The sequence below is a fragment of the Salvelinus sp. IW2-2015 genome, linkage group LG7 (assembly GCF_002910315.2).
Source record: "Salvelinus sp. IW2-2015 linkage group LG7, ASM291031v2, whole genome shotgun sequence".
Lineage (NCBI taxonomy): Eukaryota > Metazoa > Chordata > Actinopteri > Salmoniformes > Salmonidae > Salvelinus > Salvelinus sp. IW2-2015.
In genome coordinates, this window is record NC_036847.1 from 22,305,194 (window position 1) to 22,326,950 (window position 21,757).

The following is a 21,757-nucleotide window of genomic DNA, read 5'->3' on the forward strand; positions in this document are numbered from 1 at the left end:
CTGCCTTGTTGTTATCTATGGTCTCTGGTGCTGTTTTTTGTTTGTTTTTAATCAGGTGGCAGTGATGTCATCAAATGCACAGTCCAGTGTCAACTGTTTATCTGTTTGCTAACGGTGGTTACTGAGTGAGTGTATGTCAATCGCTTCTTATCTTGCTCAACAAGACGTGCCAAATAGCTAGCTAGTAGCTCAGGCTACACATTGATGACCCGGTAAGTAAATGATAGTATGCTGTTATTGGATAGCTGATGCCATTTATTCATCTCGTTAGCTAGCCTAGTCAGCTACTAGCCAACATAGGCGGAAAACAACCACATCAACCCGTTGTTTAGCTAAATAACATTAACGTTACAACAATGACGAAGTGGCTTTTAACAGCTAGTTAACTAACCAATATTTTTGATGTTCTCTTGGATAACTAGTTAACGTTAACGAATTCCAATGTTGTTCGGTAACTTACCTATCTACGACTGCTAGCTGTTCGCTACATTTACTTGCTAGCTAACGTTAGCTTTAATACCAAATATGTATTCATAAATAAACCAAGATAGACCACAGCCAGTCGTTAAAAACGACAAGAAATTAGTCATAGTGGACAGAACAATAAAGGAGTTAGGCAGAGTCAAGCACGAGCTTGAGATCCTATTGGCGCGTTCTAGCATACATTTGCATATTTCCGTTAGGGAACGCCTACTCTGAAGTGCGCGAGTGCAATAACGCAATTCGCCTTTGCACTTCTCAGCAACGTAATTGTTTTTTTACTTTAGCAAAGGGTAAAGTTTACACAATGTAACATTATAGTTTTGGCAACAGAAAACTATTGAGATCAAAGGTTTCATCAATGATTTTTTTTTCTGAATTTCGGCCAAAATCCATCTTGTTCCTTCTTCTATCACTGCTGGCCACTAGACTTCCTCTCACCAACAAATTTGGTAGTAAGTGGAACCGCCAAGCGGACGCTTCACATCTATACATCCGGTGTTATATCTTGTTCGTTGTTCTGTGTTAATACTAGCTAGCTAACGTTAGCTAGAAAAATACATTTCAATGGTCCGTAGCTATGTTGTTGTAGATATTTTGCTGTCTTAGCTAGATAACGTTAGCTAAAACAATGCATTTCCCAGTGGTGGAAAAAGTACTAAATTGTCATACTTGAGTAAAAGTAAAGATAACTTAATAGAAAATGACTCAAGTAAAAGTGAAATTCAACCAGTAAAATACAACTTGAGTAGAAGTCTAAAAGTATTTGGTTTTACATATACTTAAGTATCAAAAGTAAAAGTATAAATTATTTCCTTATATTAAGCAAACCAGACGGCACAATTTATTTAATTTTTTTACGGAAAGCCAGGGGCACACTAACACTCAGACATAATTTAGAAACAAAGCATTTGTGTTTAGTGAGTCTACCAGATCATAGACAGTAGGGATGACCAGGGATGTTCTCTTGATAAGTGTGTGAATTGGACCATTTTCCTGTCCTACTATTCATTCAAAATGTTAAGAGTACTTTTGGGTGTCATGGAAAATGTATGGAGTAAAAAGTAGAATACAATTATTTACGAATGTAGTGAATTTGCCTAGTTAAATAAAGGTACCAAAAGTAAAAGTTGTCAATATAAATAGTAAAGTACAGATACCCCCAAAAACGACTTGAGTAGTACTTGAAATAAGTTTTAATTAAGTACATTACACCACTGGCAWTTCCTTTTTTCTCGCTGTGAAATGCCCGAAATGCCCCATTTCAACAACACCAGCTAAGAACTTGTAGCCTCATAAGACAAATCGACTGTCCCTCTTCTGTTCCCATGCGTTTGGCAATCTGATTCGTGGATGGATGTGGCCCCCATCAACTGGATGAATGTGGCCCCCACACATACTATGCCCATAGCGTCTTGTACCAAACCTGGAGCTTACTAATAACAACTGCAAAGAGTTTTCAGTTGGGCAGGTGTATGTCTGGCAGGTGTGCTGTCATTAAAGCATTCACATTAGATGTAATGCACTGAAACATTATCACCCCATGCTGTTTTGTATATTTTTGCATGGTTTCCAATGTAGTTATTTAGGCTAGAAGTTGCTACAGGATATGTGATTCTCCATACCCTTTACAGGTTTGCTAATGGAAAGCCTCATACAAGGAATTTTAACTAACCTGTTATTGATGATATTTTCTTAATTCTCAATTCTATGGAGAAAAAATGTCCATGTCCAGTTGCAGGTGGTTCTACAAAAAACAGCGAAAACTCAGAAATATATTAAATCCACATTTTGCACCTAGTGATGAGTTCCCTCGCCATTTTAGCTTCCAGACATCTTGCAAATCCCAACATCTTTACAGGAACCTGCTGTTGTATTTTTGGGGGTGGAATTTTCATTGTTGGACATAAGACTGTAAAAAACATCAAATCTGTTCCCAAGTATTCCCACGGATAATAGAGAGACACGACGTGATCGTATTCAAATGTAAGCAAGGTTTGAAATGATTATGTTTTAGTCAAACTCTTTATCTGTTTGTGCTTCTTGCGGTCAATTTGCTGTCTAAAAATTATTTGTAATTATGTTCCGTCCCCCCGACCATCCGCTCAAGAAAAAATCGTCCCACGGCTGAATCTAATTGATGATCCCTGGCATACAGCATATTATGATCATGTAGGGATCAGTCAACCTAGCTGACAGAACCTATGCTTAATGTTGTACTGCTGCTCAAGCTGATCCATGATAGAGTTTGATGGCTTTGAGTGGATATTCTTTTCAGAATCACTATCCTGTGGTGTCTCTCCCACAGCAACAAAGAAGATGATGATATAGGCCTAGTCTAGCATCATCCACCTGGTTTATGAAAATGGCAATAAAACTAAACTTCCTGCGGGTCAGCTATGCAAATGTTCAACAAAAACATTTGATTGAATTTCACATTTGCTTATTTCTATTTGCATTATCCGGTAATTGTTCCCCAGAGTGTTAAACTTAGCATGCCAGTGATTGATTAACACACATTCACTTATAAAGGATAGCCTTAAAGTATGTAGGGCCCTATAATATCCACGTTGCAGAGAATGCGGACAGAATCACGGAATCCAGACATTAAAATGTAATTCAACAATATTCAAAAATGTATTGAACTTTCTAGGAAATCAACTGAATGTATTGAACTTATTAGACAATTAATTAATTTGCCCAAATTAATCATGTCATGAACAAAATGCGTCAGTGATTTTTATTTTACTGCAACTTTCTGAAACGTGTGGGGGGTGCGCGCATGTCTACACTTTGTGTAACTGTTAGCAATTATGCTAATGATTACCTTCTGGTAAAGATGGAAAGGCTTTCCCGAAAACCTTCTCAATTAGCCTATCTGTTAGAATGATACCATGATTATATGCATCAATCCACAGGCCATTTGCTTAACAAACTCTGCAATCACATGAGCACTACAGAAACATCACTAACCAAAGGTCTCTTGCTGGTGCACATTTGCATTAAAGGTTAACTACACCCAAAAATAAAAATGTCTTCTATTTTTCCCAGACTTACAAAGTGGTCACCTGATGTGGTTTAAACATTGTTGTGGACTTAGAACATCCAATGTTGTTGTTCCCACGCCTATGATTTTATAGTGCCCTACTAATGCTTTGGTGCAGGCATACAATGCCTTTTGTTTGTGGCTCTGAATTATAGTTTTGACTAAAAAGAGTGACAACTCCCAATGGAAACACGAGGGAAATGTTGATCCCCAAAAAGTAGCAAGGAGCTGAACATTAGACAATGAAATGTGCATTCAATAAAATTAACAGAATGTAGCTATTCATTGTGTATGCCTGGACAGACAGGAATTGCAGTGGGCATATGGTTTGCCCTTGTTCTATTTGCAGAGTGTTCGTGTTTATGCAAACAGGCGTACTCCTGCATTTTAAACCAAAGCACCTGTTCATGTGTTCACAGTCCACATAGGCTGCACACTTCTTACGCTACTGCTTTGAACTCAGTTGAACACCTACAGCGCTGTGCCTTTTCTGCCAAGGTAAGGATGGTGTACTATTGTAAAGATGTGCATAACAGTTGGTTTGATATTTTGACTTGAACCCCAATCTCTCGTTGATGATTGTTCTACTAATTTGACCTTTCTATAGTCCGCTTTGTTATAATTCTTAATGTGTTTTTTCTTTCTCATTGATCTGTATTACAGATCTATGGTAGGCTAGGCTATATCTAAGAGTCAGGATTGAAATGCATTGTTGCATTGTGGTATAGACTAGGCCTATATTTTCGGGTCCTGACTGTTGAAGTAGGTATTCAGAGGATTCCCCTCTACCCTAAAAACCTAATGTTTGTGTTGCTTGTCTGCTTTGCTAGCAGCACTGGATCCGACATTGGGAATGTTGAAGGGCATTAGGATGAAACACTGTTTTGTGTGCAAATACACCCTTGGCTGCTGTAGCCTAAAATAAACAGGAATCAGTTTTGCTGTTGAATGAAAAGGCCAGTACGTACTGAAGTCAGACTTGATAGGCAATGCAATATTGTATCTAACAGTAGGTTAGCCTATGTTTCAGCTTTCTCCAGAAGTAGATAAGTCATAAATACATTCATAAAATGTATCTACGTTTTCAGCTAAGTGGACATTTGCTGTTTATTTTAGCTGTGTTGCTTTTGAGTCGAACGCTTCCCCAACTGTACACATAACCCTCCCTTTAATGCGGTATTGTGCTACCTGCCAGATCTGTTTATCGCACCACCTGGTTAATGTTAAATTGCTCCAGAAGGACGACATGTTTACTCATAAACACCGACCCAGGGTCCCTTTGTTTACCGTAGCCATGGCAGCAATCAGCTACTCAACAAATATCTCCGGTTTATGTTGGCAAGAGGGAAACTGTTGCCTTGATTAGTTAAAGCAGAGTAACATCTTGTCTTTCTCTGATCTGCAACAATATTGAAGATGTTTCTAGGATAAGATAGATTGTCTTCAGTAAGAAACCGCATGTGTGCATTTCCATGTAAAAGGATCTTCACTAGCGTGAAGTTTGTAGGAGCATGTCAAATGAAAGCCTTCTATAAATTATAGTTAGACATTATTTGCCTTCTTTAAATGTAAGAAACATTGCCTTGTGCTTTGTAATTCTGTTACCAAAACCCCATATCTTTTAAGTTATTTTCTAATTTCTCACCCTTATGAGAGAGGATAATGAGCGTTCACAGAAATAACAAGTAAAGGTAGACCTACCAATTAGTTAGTGTTTTTATTTGTTTATGAATTATTAAGTGATTAAAACACGTAATTCTGTTATCAAATCAGTAACGTAATTACTGCAATTAAATTGGCTACAATTGGAAATCCAATTCACAAACCACAGCTGGGTCACCTGCTACTGTCTTTCCTTCCACTGATATACTGTTCAGCTCATACCTTTGTCTGGTGGTCAAAGCAAGACTGTGAAAACAGTCTGGTCCTGTCTGTCTGTCTGCCTGCCTGTCTCTGTCTGGTTGTCTGTCTGTCTTTCTTTCAGTTAATGTCACCTCTTCTGACTCTTTCTACCACCTACCCACTTTCCATTTAGTGTAACAAGCATCCTCACCCACTGACCATCGACCGATACCAAATATCAATGGACGTTGAAATTTGGTCAGTCCGCCCTGGCCGGACCAAATCTGAACCAATCATAAACTTCTATATTTCACAAGTTTGGACAAAACAGTACAGACAAGTAGAGCACACTAGAGTGGAGTACAATATAATGTACTGAACATATCTACCGTATTCTACTGTGCTGTACTGTGACGTCCAAACTTGTAAAACGAAGACGTCTGATTGTTTCAGATGTGGTCTTGTTTGGGGGCGGCGCTCATTACAATAATAGCTAGTGTGTAGCATAATACCCAAATATGCAAAATAAGGATATTGCATATTTCTACTTTTATGTACCTATTCAGGATACATCACCATGAAGAGAATGATATTCATGTCCATAATTATGCATTTCTGTATAGTACAGGCCAGGATGTAATTCCATTACCGGATGTAAATCCACTTCCCCTACTGTAGTTCAGTAACCAAAATATATATTTTTCAAACTCAAGGTGTCATGTAGCTGACACCCCATTCTTTCTGCAGACCTCTTTGAATCTTAATTCAGAGCTGATATTTAAGCTTTTTTGGAGAATGTGGTTGAACAAAAAAAAATTTAACGTAATTCTGTTACCAAACTTTGCGTCTGCACAGTTTGTTCAGTAAATGTGTTTTTGTGAAACTTCTGTGTAAATTGTTCAAAGTAGTCCGTGTGCATGTAGTTATATGGGCAATCTGAATTCAAGCTTAATTCCGTTATCGTGGAATTGCCCATGTGCATATGTAATTGTTCCAAAAATAAATGTAGCCTAAAATCAGTATTGTGGAAAGTCACTGTGAATTTACATGAGGTTTACAGCGGCTCTCTTGTTTTTGTTCTGTTCTCAGTTCAGTGAGTCCAGATGCATGAGTCTGGGTCAGAACAGACAGCCTGCACCAGTCCAGCCAATCAGACGGAGAATGGGGACAGTGCTGAGAAGGATGATTGTCTGAGTGCTCAGCCACTAACTCCAGAGGGTTCTGGGGCTGACAGCCAGCAGCAAAACCAGGTTACCAAACATATTTTATAAAGTGTGCCACATGCTTACTTTCCACAACTAAAGCATATGGGTTCTCAAATGGTCACATTTAGCATATTTCTTTGTTTGTATGATAGGTAGGATATCTCTCARTGAGCTTTGAGCCAACTGTAGTGCTGCAGACAGAGACTGCTGAGACACTTTGTGATTGGTGGAGAAGGATAGATCTGTGTTATTGGTTAGTTTTGTGTATGCACACAAGCACTTTGTCAGACTGTCAGACAGTGTAATGTTGTGCTCGGCTTACTGCTCTGTCTTTCTCCACCCTGCGTCTCTAACTGCCAAAGACGACCACTGTAAATGGAGTTGGTCAGGTTTGTCAGCTTGATTATTGTATTTTGGTCTACTAGCCTATTTCTACATGTAGATAGATAACGCTCGTTTGTTTACTGGTATATACATTGGTAGAATTTGCTGGGTGAAAAGGACTACGTTAAAGTGAAACACTGGTCATCACATATCTGTGTAAACTAAGGACCAAGATAGTAGTTGTGTCTGTGTTAGTTAAAGTGAATTTGCATGTGTCACTACTACCTAACATATTTATAATGTTATTGTACTGTATAATCAAAGGTAATTTACTTAAATCATATGAAAATGTCCTTAGCTCTTTATTGCCTCTTCCAAGCATTTTCCTTACTCTGGTCTTGTAGTTTATATTCCTGCATTGTAGTTTATATTAGTGCATTGATGGTTTGTGTGTGTCTCAGTTGAGTTTGGTTACATATGGTTTGTTAAATCTCAGTTCAGGGAGAGATTAAGTATAAGGGTCTGTTATATGAAAAGTGATTATATTTTCTGGGTTTCAGAAAAGGGATGTAACTTGTTTTTGGCAACATTAGTCATAGAGCACAGACCTCTCTTTGAGGACTAGCCCAGTGTTTACATTGTCCTTCATGGGTATGTGGGTTTCTGTCACATCAACAATAATAATAACAAAAGATGTTTGGGCTGGTCTGCCCTGACGTCATGGAAACAAGGATTAGGTGCAGGATTAGGTTTTGCTGATGTTGTGCATACAAAAGATGAGCCATTCCCATACCATATACAGTGACTATCTGGCTCTCTGAAGTTTTTTTTCTTCTGTACTGCAGACTTTAAGTCCAGCTGATGCAATTATTTTACCTTCTGCTTTAAGTCATGTAAGCCATGAGTTTATCCTCAGTATCTGCTCCAGGGTATAGGTCTATAAGGATCTTGATGAGCACTGAGCATCAGAGCATGTTTAGTCCGTGTGGGAAAGGGCCATCTCCTTGGCAATCCACTGTTATTGTTAGCCTAGAGCGTCTGTGACATCCTCCAGCAGTTTGTTTACTGGATCCCAAACAGAGCCAGCCTTAGTGGGAATTGTTTGTTTGTGGTTCAGACCTTAATTAAGGCCCTATTCCCACTAGGACACATATGTCAGAGTCAAGGCCCGCGGGCCACATCCGGCCCGCGAGAAGGTTTTTTACGGCCCCTGGGATGATCTTGATTTATTATTANTTTAACGTAATTCTGTTACCAAACTTTGCGTCTGCACAGTTTGTTCAGTAAATGTGTTTTTGTGAAACTTCTGTGTAAATTGTTCAAAGTAGTCCGTGTGCATGTAGTTATATGGGCAATCTGAATTCAAGCTTAATTCCGTTATCGTGGAATTGCCCATGTGCATATGTAATTGTTCCAAAAATAAATGTAGCCTAAAATCAGTATTGTGGAAAGTCACTGTGAATTTACATGAGGTTTACAGCGGCTCTCTTGTTTTTGTTCTGTTCTCAGTTCAGTGAGTCCAGATGCATGAGTCTGGGTCAGAACAGACAGCCTGCACCAGTCCAGCCAATCAGACGGAGAATGGGGACAGTGCTGAGAAGGATGATTGTCTGAGTGCTCAGCCACTAACTCCAGAGGGTTCTGGGGCTGACAGCCAGCAGCAAAACCAGGTTACCAAACATATTTTATAAAGTGTGCCACATGCTTACTTTCCACAACTAAAGCATATGGGTTCTCAAATGGTCACATTTAGCATATTTCTTTGTTTGTATGATAGGTAGGATATCTCTCATTGAGCTTTGAGCCAACTGTAGTGCTGCAGACAGAGACTGCTGAGACACTTTGTGATTGGTGGAGAAGGATAGATCTGTGTTATTGGTTAGTTTTGTGTATGCACACAAGCACTTTGTCAGACTGTCAGACAGTGTAATGTTGTGCTCGGCTTACTGCTCTGTCTTTCTCCACCCTGCGTCTCTAACTGCCAAAGACGACCACTGTAAATGGAGTTGGTCAGGTTTGTCAGCTTGATTATTGTATTTTGGTCTACTAGCCTATTTCTACATGTAGATAGATAACGCTCGTTTGTTTACTGGTATATACATTGGTAGAATTTGCTGGGTGAAAAGGACTACGTTAAAGTGAAACACTGGTCATCACATATCTGTGTAAACTAAGGACCAAGATAGTAGTTGTGTCTGTGTTAGTTAAAGTGAATTTGCATGTGTCACTACTACCTAACATATTTATAATGTTATTGTACTGTATAATCAAAGGTAATTTACTTAAATCATATGAAAATGTCCTTAGCTCTTTATTGCCTCTTCCAAGCATTTTCCTTACTCTGGTCTTGTAGTTTATATTCCTGCATTGTAGTTTATATTAGTGCATTGATGGTTTGTGTGTGTCTCAGTTGAGTTTGGTTACATATGGTTTGTTAAATCTCAGTTCAGGGAGAGATTAAGTATAAGGGTCTGTTATATGAAAAGTGATTATATTTTCTGGGTTTCAGAAAAGGGATGTAACTTGTTTTTGGCAACATTAGTCATAGAGCACAGACCTCTCTTTGAGGACTAGCCCAGTGTTTACATTGTCCTTCATGGGTATGTGGGTTTCTGTCACATCAACAATAATAATAACAAAAGATGTTTGGGCTGGTCTGCCCTGACGTCATGGAAACAAGGATTAGGTGCAGGATTAGGTTTTGCTGATGTTGTGCATACAAAAGATGAGCCATTCCCATACCATATACAGTGACTATCTGGCTCTCTGAAGTTTTTTTTCTTCTGTACTGCAGACTTTAAGTCCAGCTGATGCAATTATTTTACCTTCTGCTTTAAGTCATGTAAGCCATGAGTTTATCCTCAGTATCTGCTCCAGGGTATAGGTCTATAAGGATCTTGATGAGCACTGAGCATCAGAGCATGTTTAGTCCGTGTGGGAAAGGGCCATCTCCTTGGCAATCCACTGTTATTGTTAGCCTAGAGCGTCTGTGACATCCTCCAGCAGTTTGTTTACTGGATCCCAAACAGAGCCAGCCTTAGTGGGAATTGTTTGTTTGTGGTTCAGACCTTAATTAAGGCCCTATTCCCACTAGGAGATATGAAGAAGACTCTAAGGAGCGGGGTGGCGAAAGAGAATTCAACTTTTCAATTCACATTACATCCTTGCCTTACCTTTCGTTGTGGCTGTCCACATGACAATCTTGGTCCGTAGCTCAAATTGACTGTAAATATCACAGTAGCTACTAGCCAGAAAGCACAAACTATTCAACATTGACAAAAGTTTCTTTTAAAACATATTACACTGTTGAATAATGCAACCAAACCATATTACACTGCAACAATTCACAAGCATGTATGTGCAGACAATTTAAAGGGTTTATTTTCTCGTCTGTAGGCTACACTCAATACATTTTAGCTTCAAGACAAAAGCACAGAGTTACTGGTAACTAAAGCTAACAAAATGTCTTCATCAAGTAACGTTAGCATATCAAAAATGAATGATTTAACCCTCTCATATTATTATAAAAGTACAGTAGGCCTACATTACAACAAACCAGGCTTCATTTTGATCAATATCATGAAAATTATTTAATGTGGTAAAAGCGAGTTGTGACAGGAAAAGTGAGTATAACTGACTTCACCACAACAAGCTGTTTTATATGGAAGTCCATACCCGCCACCAAATTTGTTTAATAAAAAGCCTCATGATTTGTCAACGTGCACAATTAGTTTGTGCTTCAGTCTGACCAACTACATTCTACTGACAACAACCACAGCTGCAGGTAGCCAGAGAAGCCTATGCGCTCTGATCCCATCTGGGCTTGGCCAGGGGAAATGTAATGTCATGTTTTTATAGCCTAAAATAGGCCCATTTATTTGTGTTCTGAGAAAGTGATTTTATATTCACACTTCGGGTGGCAAGGCTACCTACACTATATATACAAAAGTATATGGACATCCCTTCAAAATAGTGGATTCGGCTATTTCAGCCACACCCGTTGCTGACAGGTGTATAAAATCGAGTACACAGCTATGCAATCTCCATAGACCAGCATTGGCAGTAGAATGGCCTTACTGAAGAGCTCAGTGACTTTCAACTTTCATAGGATGTCACCTTTAAGTGCTGTTATTGTGAAGTGGAAACGTCTAGGAGCAACAACGGCCCAGTCGCAAAGTGGTAGGCCACACAAGCTCACAGAACAGGACCTCCGAGTGCCCATGATTTTGGAATGAGATGTTCGACGAGCAGGTGTCCACATACTTTTGGTTATGTAGTGTAGGTCTTTTTAATCCAAAATGATTGACTGGAATGAATCAATCAATACAATAGTGATGACATGCTATATGAGTATTTACACGATGCAACCAGCCATACAGTGAGCTCAGCCCTGTTCGTTTTTGTCAAATCTTTGTCAAATTTTTAAACCATATGACTTAATAAATCTGGTTCCATCATAGCCCGTTTAAAACAGTTTATGAATGTTTTTTTTCTTTTTTTCTAGCTGATTTATGTCATACACTACAACTAGGGTCCAGAGTTGGTTAGATTAGCCTACTATCAGATCAGGAAAAACTCTGGGCCCCAGGAACCCCCAAGTTCCTGCAAGTACGCAAGTTTACATTTGAATAATATGTGTATCCGACGATATTTTTACAAAAGTATTGTAAGTGTGACGAGGCTCTAAAATGCAATGCAGTTCTGTTTTTGCAAAACTTGCCATGCATCCCTGGCTTTGTATTCATTTTTTATCTATACTAAACAAAAATGTAAACGCAACATGCAACAATTTCAAAGATTTTACTGAGTTACATTTCATATACAGAAATCAGTCAATTGAAATAAACAAATTGGGCCTTAAATCTATGGATTTCACATGACTGGGCAGGGGTGCAGCCATGGGTGGGCCTGGGAGGGCATAGGCCCACCCAATGTGTAATGATCATGCTGTTTTAATCAGCTTCTTGATATGCCACACCTGTCAGGTGGATGGATTATCTTGGCAAAGGAGAAATGCTCACTAACAGGGATGTAAACACATTTGTGCACCAAATTTGAGAGAAATAATATTTTTGTGCGTATGGAACATTTCTGGGATTTTTTTATTTCAGCTCATGACGCATTGGACCAACACTTTACACTTTGCATTTATATTTTTGTTCAGTGTATTTATTTGGCTTTAATTATTATGTTTACTGTAAACATCCCCAGAGCTGTGGGTGTTAGGCAGAGAGGGAGGGGTAATTGCTGGATGCCTAGCAAAGGTTATTCATATGTTTTGGTTTTAAAATGTTAAAAAAACACTTCAATGGTGTTGTTGGCATTTCGTTTTTCTGTTATTTTCAGGCATGGCTATGTCTAATCTGTGCTCATGTGTATTTGTGTGTTGTCAGGTTCCAGTCTCAGTTTCTATGATGACACTGAAGCAGCAGCAGGTACTCAATCCACAGCAGATCCAGGCCCTGCTCCAGCAGCAGAAAGCACTCATGTTACACCAGGTAATTACATCATATTCGCCACACAAATCTACATGTAAATGCTTTATTGTGTTCTGTTTCAAAATTGTAATATTAGCAGGAATTTTTGTTCATTTCTCTGTACGTCACCTATTTTTCATGTGGATCTTCCAGTGAGATGCTGATGGCTTGAACGTGACCACTGTATTTCCTCATGACCTTCCATTAACTCAAGGTGGGGTTTTTTCTATTTAAAAAAATCTACAGCAACACATACAGGATCTCTGCCAGAAACAGCAGGACCAGTTCAATGCCCAGCTCCTACAGCAGAAGCATGCTGAGAAGTCAGGCCAAGAGGTAGGCCGACGTACTTATTTTTTGTCATAAGTCTGTATTTTGCTGTCATCTAAATGTTCCAAAGCGCTATATAAAATCAATGTATTATTATAGTATTGCTGAGGCCTCGTGTACCTCTTCCCCACTCCCCTACAGCAGCTAGCTGCTCAGCACATGGCCATCCAGCAGCAGCTCCTGCAGGTCCAACAGCAGCACCTCCTTAGCCTCCAGAGACAGGGTCTCCTGTCTGTCCTGCCCTCCATGAGCCCCTCTGCAGCTCAGGGTAAGTGTCTACCCCCCCAGCCCCAACCCTAATCTAACATACCTTCCCCCATCAAGTATCTGCCCCATGCTTAGTTTGTTGTTGCTGTCCTCCTCCATGGCTACAAGGCAGCTACATTTGTTTTGGTTGTTGTTGGGCAAGAATATTATAGTTATTTGGCTGAGTTAATATATGTACTTGTGTATTTCTCCTAGGTTTAATGAAAGGGTGTGAGAATGGCACCAGCCTGCTCTCTGGTGGTGAGAATCCAGCCACTCTTCAGAAGAACTTGCTCCACAGTCAGCAGTCTACCACCAATGGGAATCATTCATCACAGATCCTAAAGAAGAAAGACAGGTGATTAGTCATTTCGGAACAGTGTTTATTCATTCTCATCTGTCCAACCTCTTCCTGAAGTGTTACATTGATGATATATATGTGTGTCTCTCTGCAGTGGGCCTGTGGATAATCACACACAAAACACTCACCCGCTCTATGGACACGGCATGTGCAAATGGTCTGGCTGTGAGGCTGTCTTTGGAGACTTTCAAGTTTTTCTCAAGTGAGTTTCTCCTCATCTATTCAATCTCTGAGAGACAAATTAAGTTCAATCTCTCTTACTGTAATAGCAACACTGGGTTCTAGTGGCTTCTTCAGTGTTTTCTTGTTTTATAATAGAATGTGTTTTTCTCCCAGGCATCTGAACAGTGAACATACACTGGATGACAAGAGTACAGCACAGTGTCGAGTGCAGATGCAGGTTGTTCAGCAGCTAGAACTGCAGGTACACAGTAGACAAGACATTTGCTTAAATAAAGCCCGTTCATTGTACAGTACCTTCTCACTGTAATCAACTTCACATGACATCTTTGTTGTTTTATCTTCTCCTCAATGAAGTTGAAAAAAGACAAAGAGCGTCTGCAAGCCATGATGTCTCACCTCAAATCCTCTGAGCAAAAGTCCAAACCAGCAACCCCAACGGTAAGTCTCTGGAGTATTAAAGTGGGCATGTCTTAAATTCAAATCATGTTACTAACAGAGTAAGACGAGTATTAGCCACAATGGTAAAATAATCACCCTTCAAGTTTGCATTCCCTACAGCTGTGTTCTCTGTATTGCGTTTTAAATGAATCTTTACTTTTTATTTGCTAGGGGAATCTTGTGCCCAATGTCTCCTTCTCCCAGGTGACGTTTCCCAAGGTGCTTCCTTCCATGAGCTTGTCTCAAAGTGCCACTGCTCCTTCTACACCCCTGACACCACCCCCAACCACCTCCTCTATCCTCCCTCCCCACACCCTGCTCACTGTGAGCCCTGGAAGGAGATGGTACTCAGACAGCAAGACCATGAAATACAGCAAGACCATGAATCAAGGTGAGTTAGCAGTGTGATGCTGAACCTAATGAGGGTAGTAGGGTACATATTTTGATGCCTGTGGTAGTTTATCTACTTGAATGGCTTCAATCATTGATTTTAATAAAACACATTTTGTTAATTCCTTAACAGATATTGTTCAGAATAAAGAAGCTAGACCGCCATTTACATATGCAGCCCTAATAAGACAGGTAAGGAATCTTTTATTTTATTTCACCCTGGTTTATCCTCCGATGACTAAATGTTAGCTATTGTTTGCTAATTGAATGTTTGCATTTTTCCAGGCAATATTTGAATCGCCCTATAAGCAGCTGACACTAAATGAAATCTACAATTGGTTCACACGAACATTTGCCTATTTTAGACGCAACGCCGCAACATGGAAGGTATTTCGTTGTCTATTTAAAGGGTAATTTACATGTATATGAATACCCTTGTCCTATGTTTAGTTGCCATGCCATATTCATTAAGTTTTTTAGGAATGTTACATGGTATTAGATCAACTTGTATGGAATATGTATGTTCTTCTTTCTGACTCTGCAGAATGCAGTGAGACACAACCTCAGCCTCCACAAGTGTTTTGTGCGAGTGGAGAATGTAAAAGGAGCTGTGTGGACAGTTGATGAGATGGAGTTCCAGAGGAGAAGGCCCCAGAAGCCTTCTGGTGAAGGGTACGTTTAACATGCTCGGTATCTCCAGTATAGCTCCATGTATGTCTCTGTTTCTCAACATGTTAAACCTGTATTTTTGTTGGTATTATACTAATACAAACCATGTAACTAAGTTTGGGCATGATCTGATTTATCTCTAGAGAAACTGTAGAGCAATGTGCACATTGAGCTCACAGAAAAACCCGAACTAAATGGAATTCATATAATTGAATCGACATCGGTCAATCAGTTATTTAAAAAATTGAAAATAACTGATATTTCGGTTATTCGCTCAGCACTAGTAACTAAAATAAAAGTGTCTTGTGAGGATATCTTGGTCCCTATATTTCCCAGTGTGTGTTGAATAGATGAACATGTGTTTATTTGTAACTGCAGGTCTCTCAAGAGGGAGAACACTGACCATGGTCACAGCTCAGCTTTCCTTACTCCTAAGGTAAATGCTCTTTTGACTACTTTGAGTGCTAAACCCAGGACCGGCGTTAGGGGGCCTGGCCACATACTGTWKCTCCTTTCCCGTCCAAATAAAATATTGAAATCTTGATAATTTATTGGGCCGAGAAGCACGCCGACAGAAAGACTCATTCATCTCGGGTAAGCATCCGAGTGAAACAGTTCCTCTCTGTCTCAGTATGTGTAGACCGTGTATCTGATGCTGCCTGGACAAAAACAATATGGCATGTCATACTATTTCTGTCCAGACAGCATCAGATAGATGGTCTACATATAGTAAGACAGAGGAGTGCTGTTTCGCTTGCTCGGATGCTTTCTCCYGTGAGAGTTTCAGCAGAAAGGYAGAGGTGACACGAGGGTTCACTCTCGCCCCAAACTCTGTCCAGAATAATCCCAATGATATTCTGTGTCAGGCTTTCAAGAGCAGCTGTGATTACCTTTTAATATTGATCAGCTTTAATATTGCAGATAGATTGTAGCTTCCATCAATGTAATTGTCTGCATCATTTCCAATCCCCAATATATTTTTTTGTAACTATATACAGTTGAAGTCGGAAGTTTACATACACTTAGGTTGGAGTCATTTAAAACTAGTTTTTCAACCGCTCCACAAATTTCTTGTTAACAAACTATAGTTTTGGCAAGTTGGTTAGGACATCTACTTTATGCATGACACAAGTAATTTTTCCAACAATTGTTTACAGACAGATTATTTCACTTTATAATTCACTGTATCACAATTCCAGTGGGTCAGAAGTTTACATACACTAAGTTGACTGTACCTTTAAACAGCTTGGAAAATTCCAGAAAATTATGTCATGGCTTCTGATAGGCTAATTGACATAATTTGAGTCAATTGGAGGTGTACCTGTGGATGTATTTCAAGGCCTACCTTGAAACTCAGTGCCTCTTTGCTTGACATCATGGGAAAATCAAAAGAAATCATTCAAGACCTCAGAAAAAAAATTGTAGACCTTCACAAGTCTGGTTCATCATTGGGAGCATTTTCCAAATGCCTGAAGGTACCACGTTCATCTGTACAAACAATATTATGTAAGTATAAACACCATGGGACCACGCAGCCGCCATACCGCTCAGGAAGGAGACGCGTTCTGTCTCCTAGAGATGAACGTACTTTGATGCGAAAAGTGCAAATCAATCCCAGAACAACAGCAAAGGACCTTGTGAAGATGCTGGAGGAAACACGTACAAAAGTATCAATATCCACAGTAAAACAAGTCTTATGTCGACATAACCTGAAAGGCTGCCATAAAAAAGCCAGACTACGGTTTGCAACTGCACATAGGGACAAAGATCGTACTTTTCGGAGAAATGTCCTCTGGTCTGATGAAACAAAAATAGAGCTGTTTGGCCATAATGACCATCGTTATGTTTGGAGGAAAAAGGGGGAGGCTTGCAAGCTGAAGAACACCATCCCAACCGTGAAGCACGGGGGTGGCAGCATCATGTTGTGGGGGTGCTTTGCTGCTGGAGAGTCTGGTGCATTTCACAAAATAGATGGCATCATGAGGCAGGAAAATTATGTGGATATATTGAAGCAACATCTCAAGACCTCAGTCAGGAAGTTAAAGCTTGGTCGCAAATGGGTCTTCCAAATGGACAATGACCCCAAGCATAATTCCAAAGTTGTGGCAAAACGGCTTAAGTACAACAAAGTCAAGGTATTGGAGTGGCCATCACAAAGCCCTGACCTCAATCCCATAGAAAATGTGTGGGCAGAACTGAAAAAGCGTGTGCGAGCAAGGAGGCCTACTAACCTGACTCAGTTTCACCAGCTCTGTCGGGAGGAATGGGCCAAAATTAACCCAACTTATTGTAGGAAGCTTGTGGAAGGCTACCCGAAATGTTTGACCCAAGTTCAACAATTTTAAAGGCAATGCTACCAAATACTAATTGAGTGTGTGTAAACTTCTGACCCACTGGGAATGTGATGAAAGAAATAAAAGCTGAAATAATTAATTCTCTCGACTCTTATTCTGACATTTCACATTCTTAAAATAAAGTGGTGATCCWAACTGACCTAAGACAGGGAATTTTTACTAGGATTAAATGTCAGGAATTGTGAAAAACTGAGTTTAAATGTATTTGGATAAGGTGTAACTTCCGACTTCAACTGCATGTCACCAGTAGGCCTTGTGAATATACCGGTAATCCCTGTCATTTGGTTACATACATTTCTGTTAATGCATGTAATAATTTGTCTTTTTCTATTCTCATTCTGAGTGGAAACGTTGTTAGCAGAATGTGAACTCTGCAACACAAGTTTTGGTTTATTTCATAACCATAATTTACGAGTTTTGTAAACCTTTTCATTGTCTTTTATTTGGAATGTTCCATGTGAGCAATGAGCATGTCTGGTTTCTCTGTCCTGATAACGTTGAGGGAGCGTGCGCCTGAGCACGCTAGAAGTAGGCCTACTTGGCCTGCTGTGTGCAAATGTAGGAAAGTGCCCATTTGATTTCTGATTGTCTTAAAACTTCTTACGGCTGAGATCCCGTTAACGGGATCGACTTGACAACAGCCAGTGAAAGTGCAGGGCGCCAAATTCAAACAGAAATCTCATTAATTAAAATTCCTCAAACATGCAAGTATTTACACCATTTTAAAGATAAACTTGATGTTAATCCAGCCACAGTGTCCGATTTCAAAAGGCTTTACGACGAAAGCCACCAAACGATTGTTAGGTCAGTACCTAGTCACAGAAACACAGCCTTTTTTCCAGCAAAGAGAGGAGTCACAAAAAGCAGAAATGGAGATAAAATGAATCACTAACCATTGATGATCTTCATCAGATGACACTCATAGGACTTCATGTTACACAATACATGTATGTTTTGTTCGATAAAGTTCATATTATATTCCAAAAATCTTAGTTTACATTGGCGCGTTATGTTCAGTAATGTTTTGCCTCCAAACATCTTGGTGATTTTGCAGAGAGCCACATCAATTTACAGAAATACTCATAATAAACATTGATAAAGATACAAGTATTATACATGGAACTTTAGATAAACTTCTCCTTAATGCAACCGCTGTCAGATTTTTTTTTAAACTTACGGAAAAAGCACACCATGCAATAATCTGAGTACAGCGCTCAGAGACCAAAACAAGCCATACAGATATGCGCCATGTTGTGGAGTCAACAGAAGTCAGAATAGCATTATAGATATTCACTTACCTTTGATGATCTCCATCAGAATGCACTCCCAGGAATCCCAGTTCCACAATAAATGTTTGTTTTTGTTCGATAACGTCCATAATTTATGTCCAAATACCTCCTTTTTGTTTGCGCGTTTTAGTTCCAAAATCCAAATTGATGACGCGCAGGCCAGACGAAAAGTCAAATAAATGTCATTACAGTTCGTAGAAACATGTCAACGATGTATAGAATCAATCTTTAGGATGTTTTTAACATAAAATCTTCAATAATGTTTTCAACCGGAGAATTCCTTTGTCTGTAGAAATGTGATGGAACACAGCTAACTCTCACGGGGGCGCACCTGAGTGAGCTCGTGGCACTCTGCCAGACCCCTGACTCAATCAGCTCCCATTCCCCCCTCCTTCACAGTTAAAAGCATCAAACAAGGTTCTTAAAAGACTGTTGACATCTAGTGGAAGCCTTAGGAAGTGCAATATGACCCCATAGACACTGTATATTGGATAGGCAAACCTACAAACCTCAGATTTCCCACTTCCTGGTTGGATTTTTTCTCAGGTTTTTGCCTGCCATATGAGTTCTGTTATACTCATAGACATCATTCAAACAGTTTTAGAAACTTCAGAGTGTTTTCTATCCAAATCTACTAATAATATGCATATCTTAGCTTCTGGGACTGAGTAGCAGGAAGTTTACTCTGGGCACCTTATTTATCCAAGCTACTCAATACTGCCCCCAGCCATAAGAAGTTAACTCACCACATCCACTACTAATAATAAACTGAGCTTCTCAGTCATTTTTTTTTTATACCTCACACAGTAAGGCAACGAAGCCTACAGCCATTGAAAATGATAGTAGTTCCTCACAGTATTTGAAAAATAATTCCAACACTCTCCTGGCCTCGATAATCATCAAGCCACGGTGTGAAAGAGCAAATATATCATGATCTGGTGACCCCATATATTCAGTGGAAACGTCATTTAAAAAAATAACTGCTGTCTGTAAGGTGCTCACTGGTACGGGAAACACTGAGGGCCCGGAATAGGCTAATTAAATAGAAAGGGAGGCATACAGGTGGAGTAGAGATTAAAATTCAAGTTCTTTCAATCGCATTCATCAGGATGTTTTTATTTGTCGGCTTTAGGTCTATGTATTTTACTTGGTTGACAATGGAAATTGTAGCCCTACTACTGCATTGGCCTATAGGCTAGATGCACTAATTTCTTTAGCCGCCAATGGACCACGGTGTATCAATGTGTCCATATGGCAGAGGCTGGTGTTCTTGCATTAGTTGAATTTTAACTTTTAGATTTTTATCATTTTAATAATGATTTTTATGATTAATCACATGACAATGATTTTGAGAAACGAAAACGTTATTATKGAAATTAAACTGTTTCATGAAAATGCGCATACCGCATACACAAATAATGATAACTAGCATGCAGATCGGTAGAAATAGTATGATAAATTGTTAGCTTCCCCAAACTTGAAACTCACGAGCTGCCTATGGTCTTTAACACCCATGAAAAAGATTATTTGCAAGCGCGTGCACACATAGGAGGTCCCGTAAATATATATATTTTTTAAAGGTGCCCCGCCTATGGAAATCAAATGCCCGTCCAACTTATTCGTTCTGGCACTGGCCCTGGATAAACCTATGGCGTGTCTTTTCAGGCTAAAAGGCTAGAGAGTAGTATACCTCCATTCAACCCAGCCTCTATAGGAGCTCCCTTTATGTTCTCTGTTCCAGCAGGAGGAGATGAATGCAGCTCTCTGGTATGGGAATGGATCCTACAGTGACAGCAGTGAAGAGCAGTACCCAATGCACCCTCTGTGAGTTCTATCACCATTCAAAACTAGATTTGATAGAGGAGAAATGGTTCTTAGTTTCATAATTCATTATAAGTACATTTCTTCCTTATCATTACTTTTCTTCTCAGCGTAAAAGAAGAGCTAATGGACGAGGAGGCATATGAGAATGTGCCCCATGACTGTTCAGAGACTGAGAGCTCTGATGAGCACAGCTCAGATGTGGACCAAGACGGCGGTAGCCCAGAGAGACCCAACCTGCAGCTGGCTCATGTGCCTTCGCAGTGAAAGAGGGACTGTTTTCAAACCTGTCACTCTCCACTGCAAGACTCCCACATTGGACAACTATGAGATATACCAAATTAATATAGAACTGCTTCATATCAAGTGGAAAAACACACATTTTCTGTTGAGGAAATAAATTAGTATTTTATTTATTGAGGATATTTTGTCCTCACTGTTGTACTGGGTTTTATCCACCGGAGCTCACGTTGAAGACAAGAGCTGATGGCGGAAGCTTTGTAACACCCCTTGTCCTCAAATAATGCATCCCTATCGGCTTATTGTGAGGCTGTGGGGAGCCCTATGGGGAGCTCGCTCAGTGATGCAGAGATATTTAAAAAAATTCTTTCAAGAATGTGTATATCAATAACCAAAGCATTGGCAATATTTATGGACAGCACTTCATGAAGATTAATCTTTGTTTTCTCCCTCTAATTAATTTTGACATGAGAGTACCAGACAACCACCAGATTGTAATAAGCTGTTTTGTTTGACATGATATCCTTGAGAATTGGTTACTTTTAAAAGGGAGCTGTACACTGCCAAAAATATGATTTATGTGTAACTGATCTGTTGGCATATTATTTATGTAGCCTACTAATCATATTTTTTTCCCCCACTATCCCAAACATGGCTTTTTGGACTTAATTTAGTGTTGTATCATACATTCCCATAGTTGTGCACTAAACGCTGTCTCTAATACATTCCGTATAAAAAGTGTGTGGCGAATGTCTGGTTTGAAGCATTTATTATTGTGTTTATGAGCAGGTTTTGAGTTATGACCTCAGTTTGTTTTAACAGTGTGGTAATGGCCATACTTCAGTGGTCAATATAATGTGGATATCTAATGGATGGCAGGAAGAAGACGTTGTTTGGCAGGAGAAGGTTCTACTGTAAATATACTCCCTTCATTCAGTTCAGACCACATCATCATCATCATCAACCAGCAAGGATGTGTGCACACTGCATAGAGATGAGTAAGTAACCTATAGTGGCATCTATATAGGCTCATACCGTGATAGCCTATCTGACTGAATAGAC

At 39.6% G+C, this 21,757-nt stretch overlaps 1 protein-coding gene across 4 annotated transcripts; it reads left to right on the plus strand.

Annotated features, from left to right (window-relative positions):
• The first annotated feature begins 8,362 nt into the window (after positions 1 to 8,362).
• Positions 8,363 to 21,445, plus strand: LOC111966601 (forkhead box protein P1-B). 4 transcript variants are annotated; one of them, XM_023991393.2, is made up of 15 exons: positions 8,363 to 8,567; positions 12,291 to 12,395; positions 12,621 to 12,710; positions 12,849 to 12,972; positions 13,167 to 13,308; positions 13,406 to 13,513; positions 13,648 to 13,735; positions 13,849 to 13,932; positions 14,104 to 14,323; positions 14,456 to 14,514; positions 14,608 to 14,709; positions 14,867 to 14,994; positions 15,370 to 15,427; positions 20,376 to 20,458; positions 20,566 to 21,445. In XM_023991393.2, exons 1-15 carry the CDS (start codon positions 8,421 to 8,423, stop codon positions 20,720 to 20,722), a joined length of 1,695 nt encoding a protein of 564 aa, XP_023847161.1. In that variant the 5' UTR covers positions 8,363 to 8,420; the 3' UTR covers positions 20,723 to 21,445. The 4 variants fall into 4 exon arrangements, with proteins under 4 accessions (XP_023847161.1, XP_023847160.1, XP_023847157.1 ...); XM_023991392.2 differs by having other exon boundaries at positions 8,367 to 8,567; positions 12,846 to 12,972; positions 20,379 to 20,458; XM_023991389.2 differs by having other exon boundaries at positions 8,373 to 8,567; positions 12,846 to 12,972.
• Positions 21,446 to 21,757: the final 312 nt, after the last annotated feature.

What these genes read in the sequence shown, in the direction of transcription:
- LOC111966601 (XM_023991389.2), top strand. Translation starts at nt 8,421, where the DNA reads ATGCATGAGTCTGGGTCAGAACAGACAGCCTGCACCAGTCCAGCCAAT. An exon ending in CTGAGAAGTCAGGCCAAGAG is followed by an intron (nt 12,711 to 12,845) that starts GTAGGCCGACGT and finishes ACTCCCCTACAG; the next exon opens with CAGCTAGCTGCTCAGCACAT. An exon ending in GAGCCCCTCTGCAGCTCAGG is followed by an intron (nt 12,973 to 13,166) that starts GTAAGTGTCTAC and finishes TATTTCTCCTAG; the next exon opens with GTTTAATGAAAGGGTGTGAG.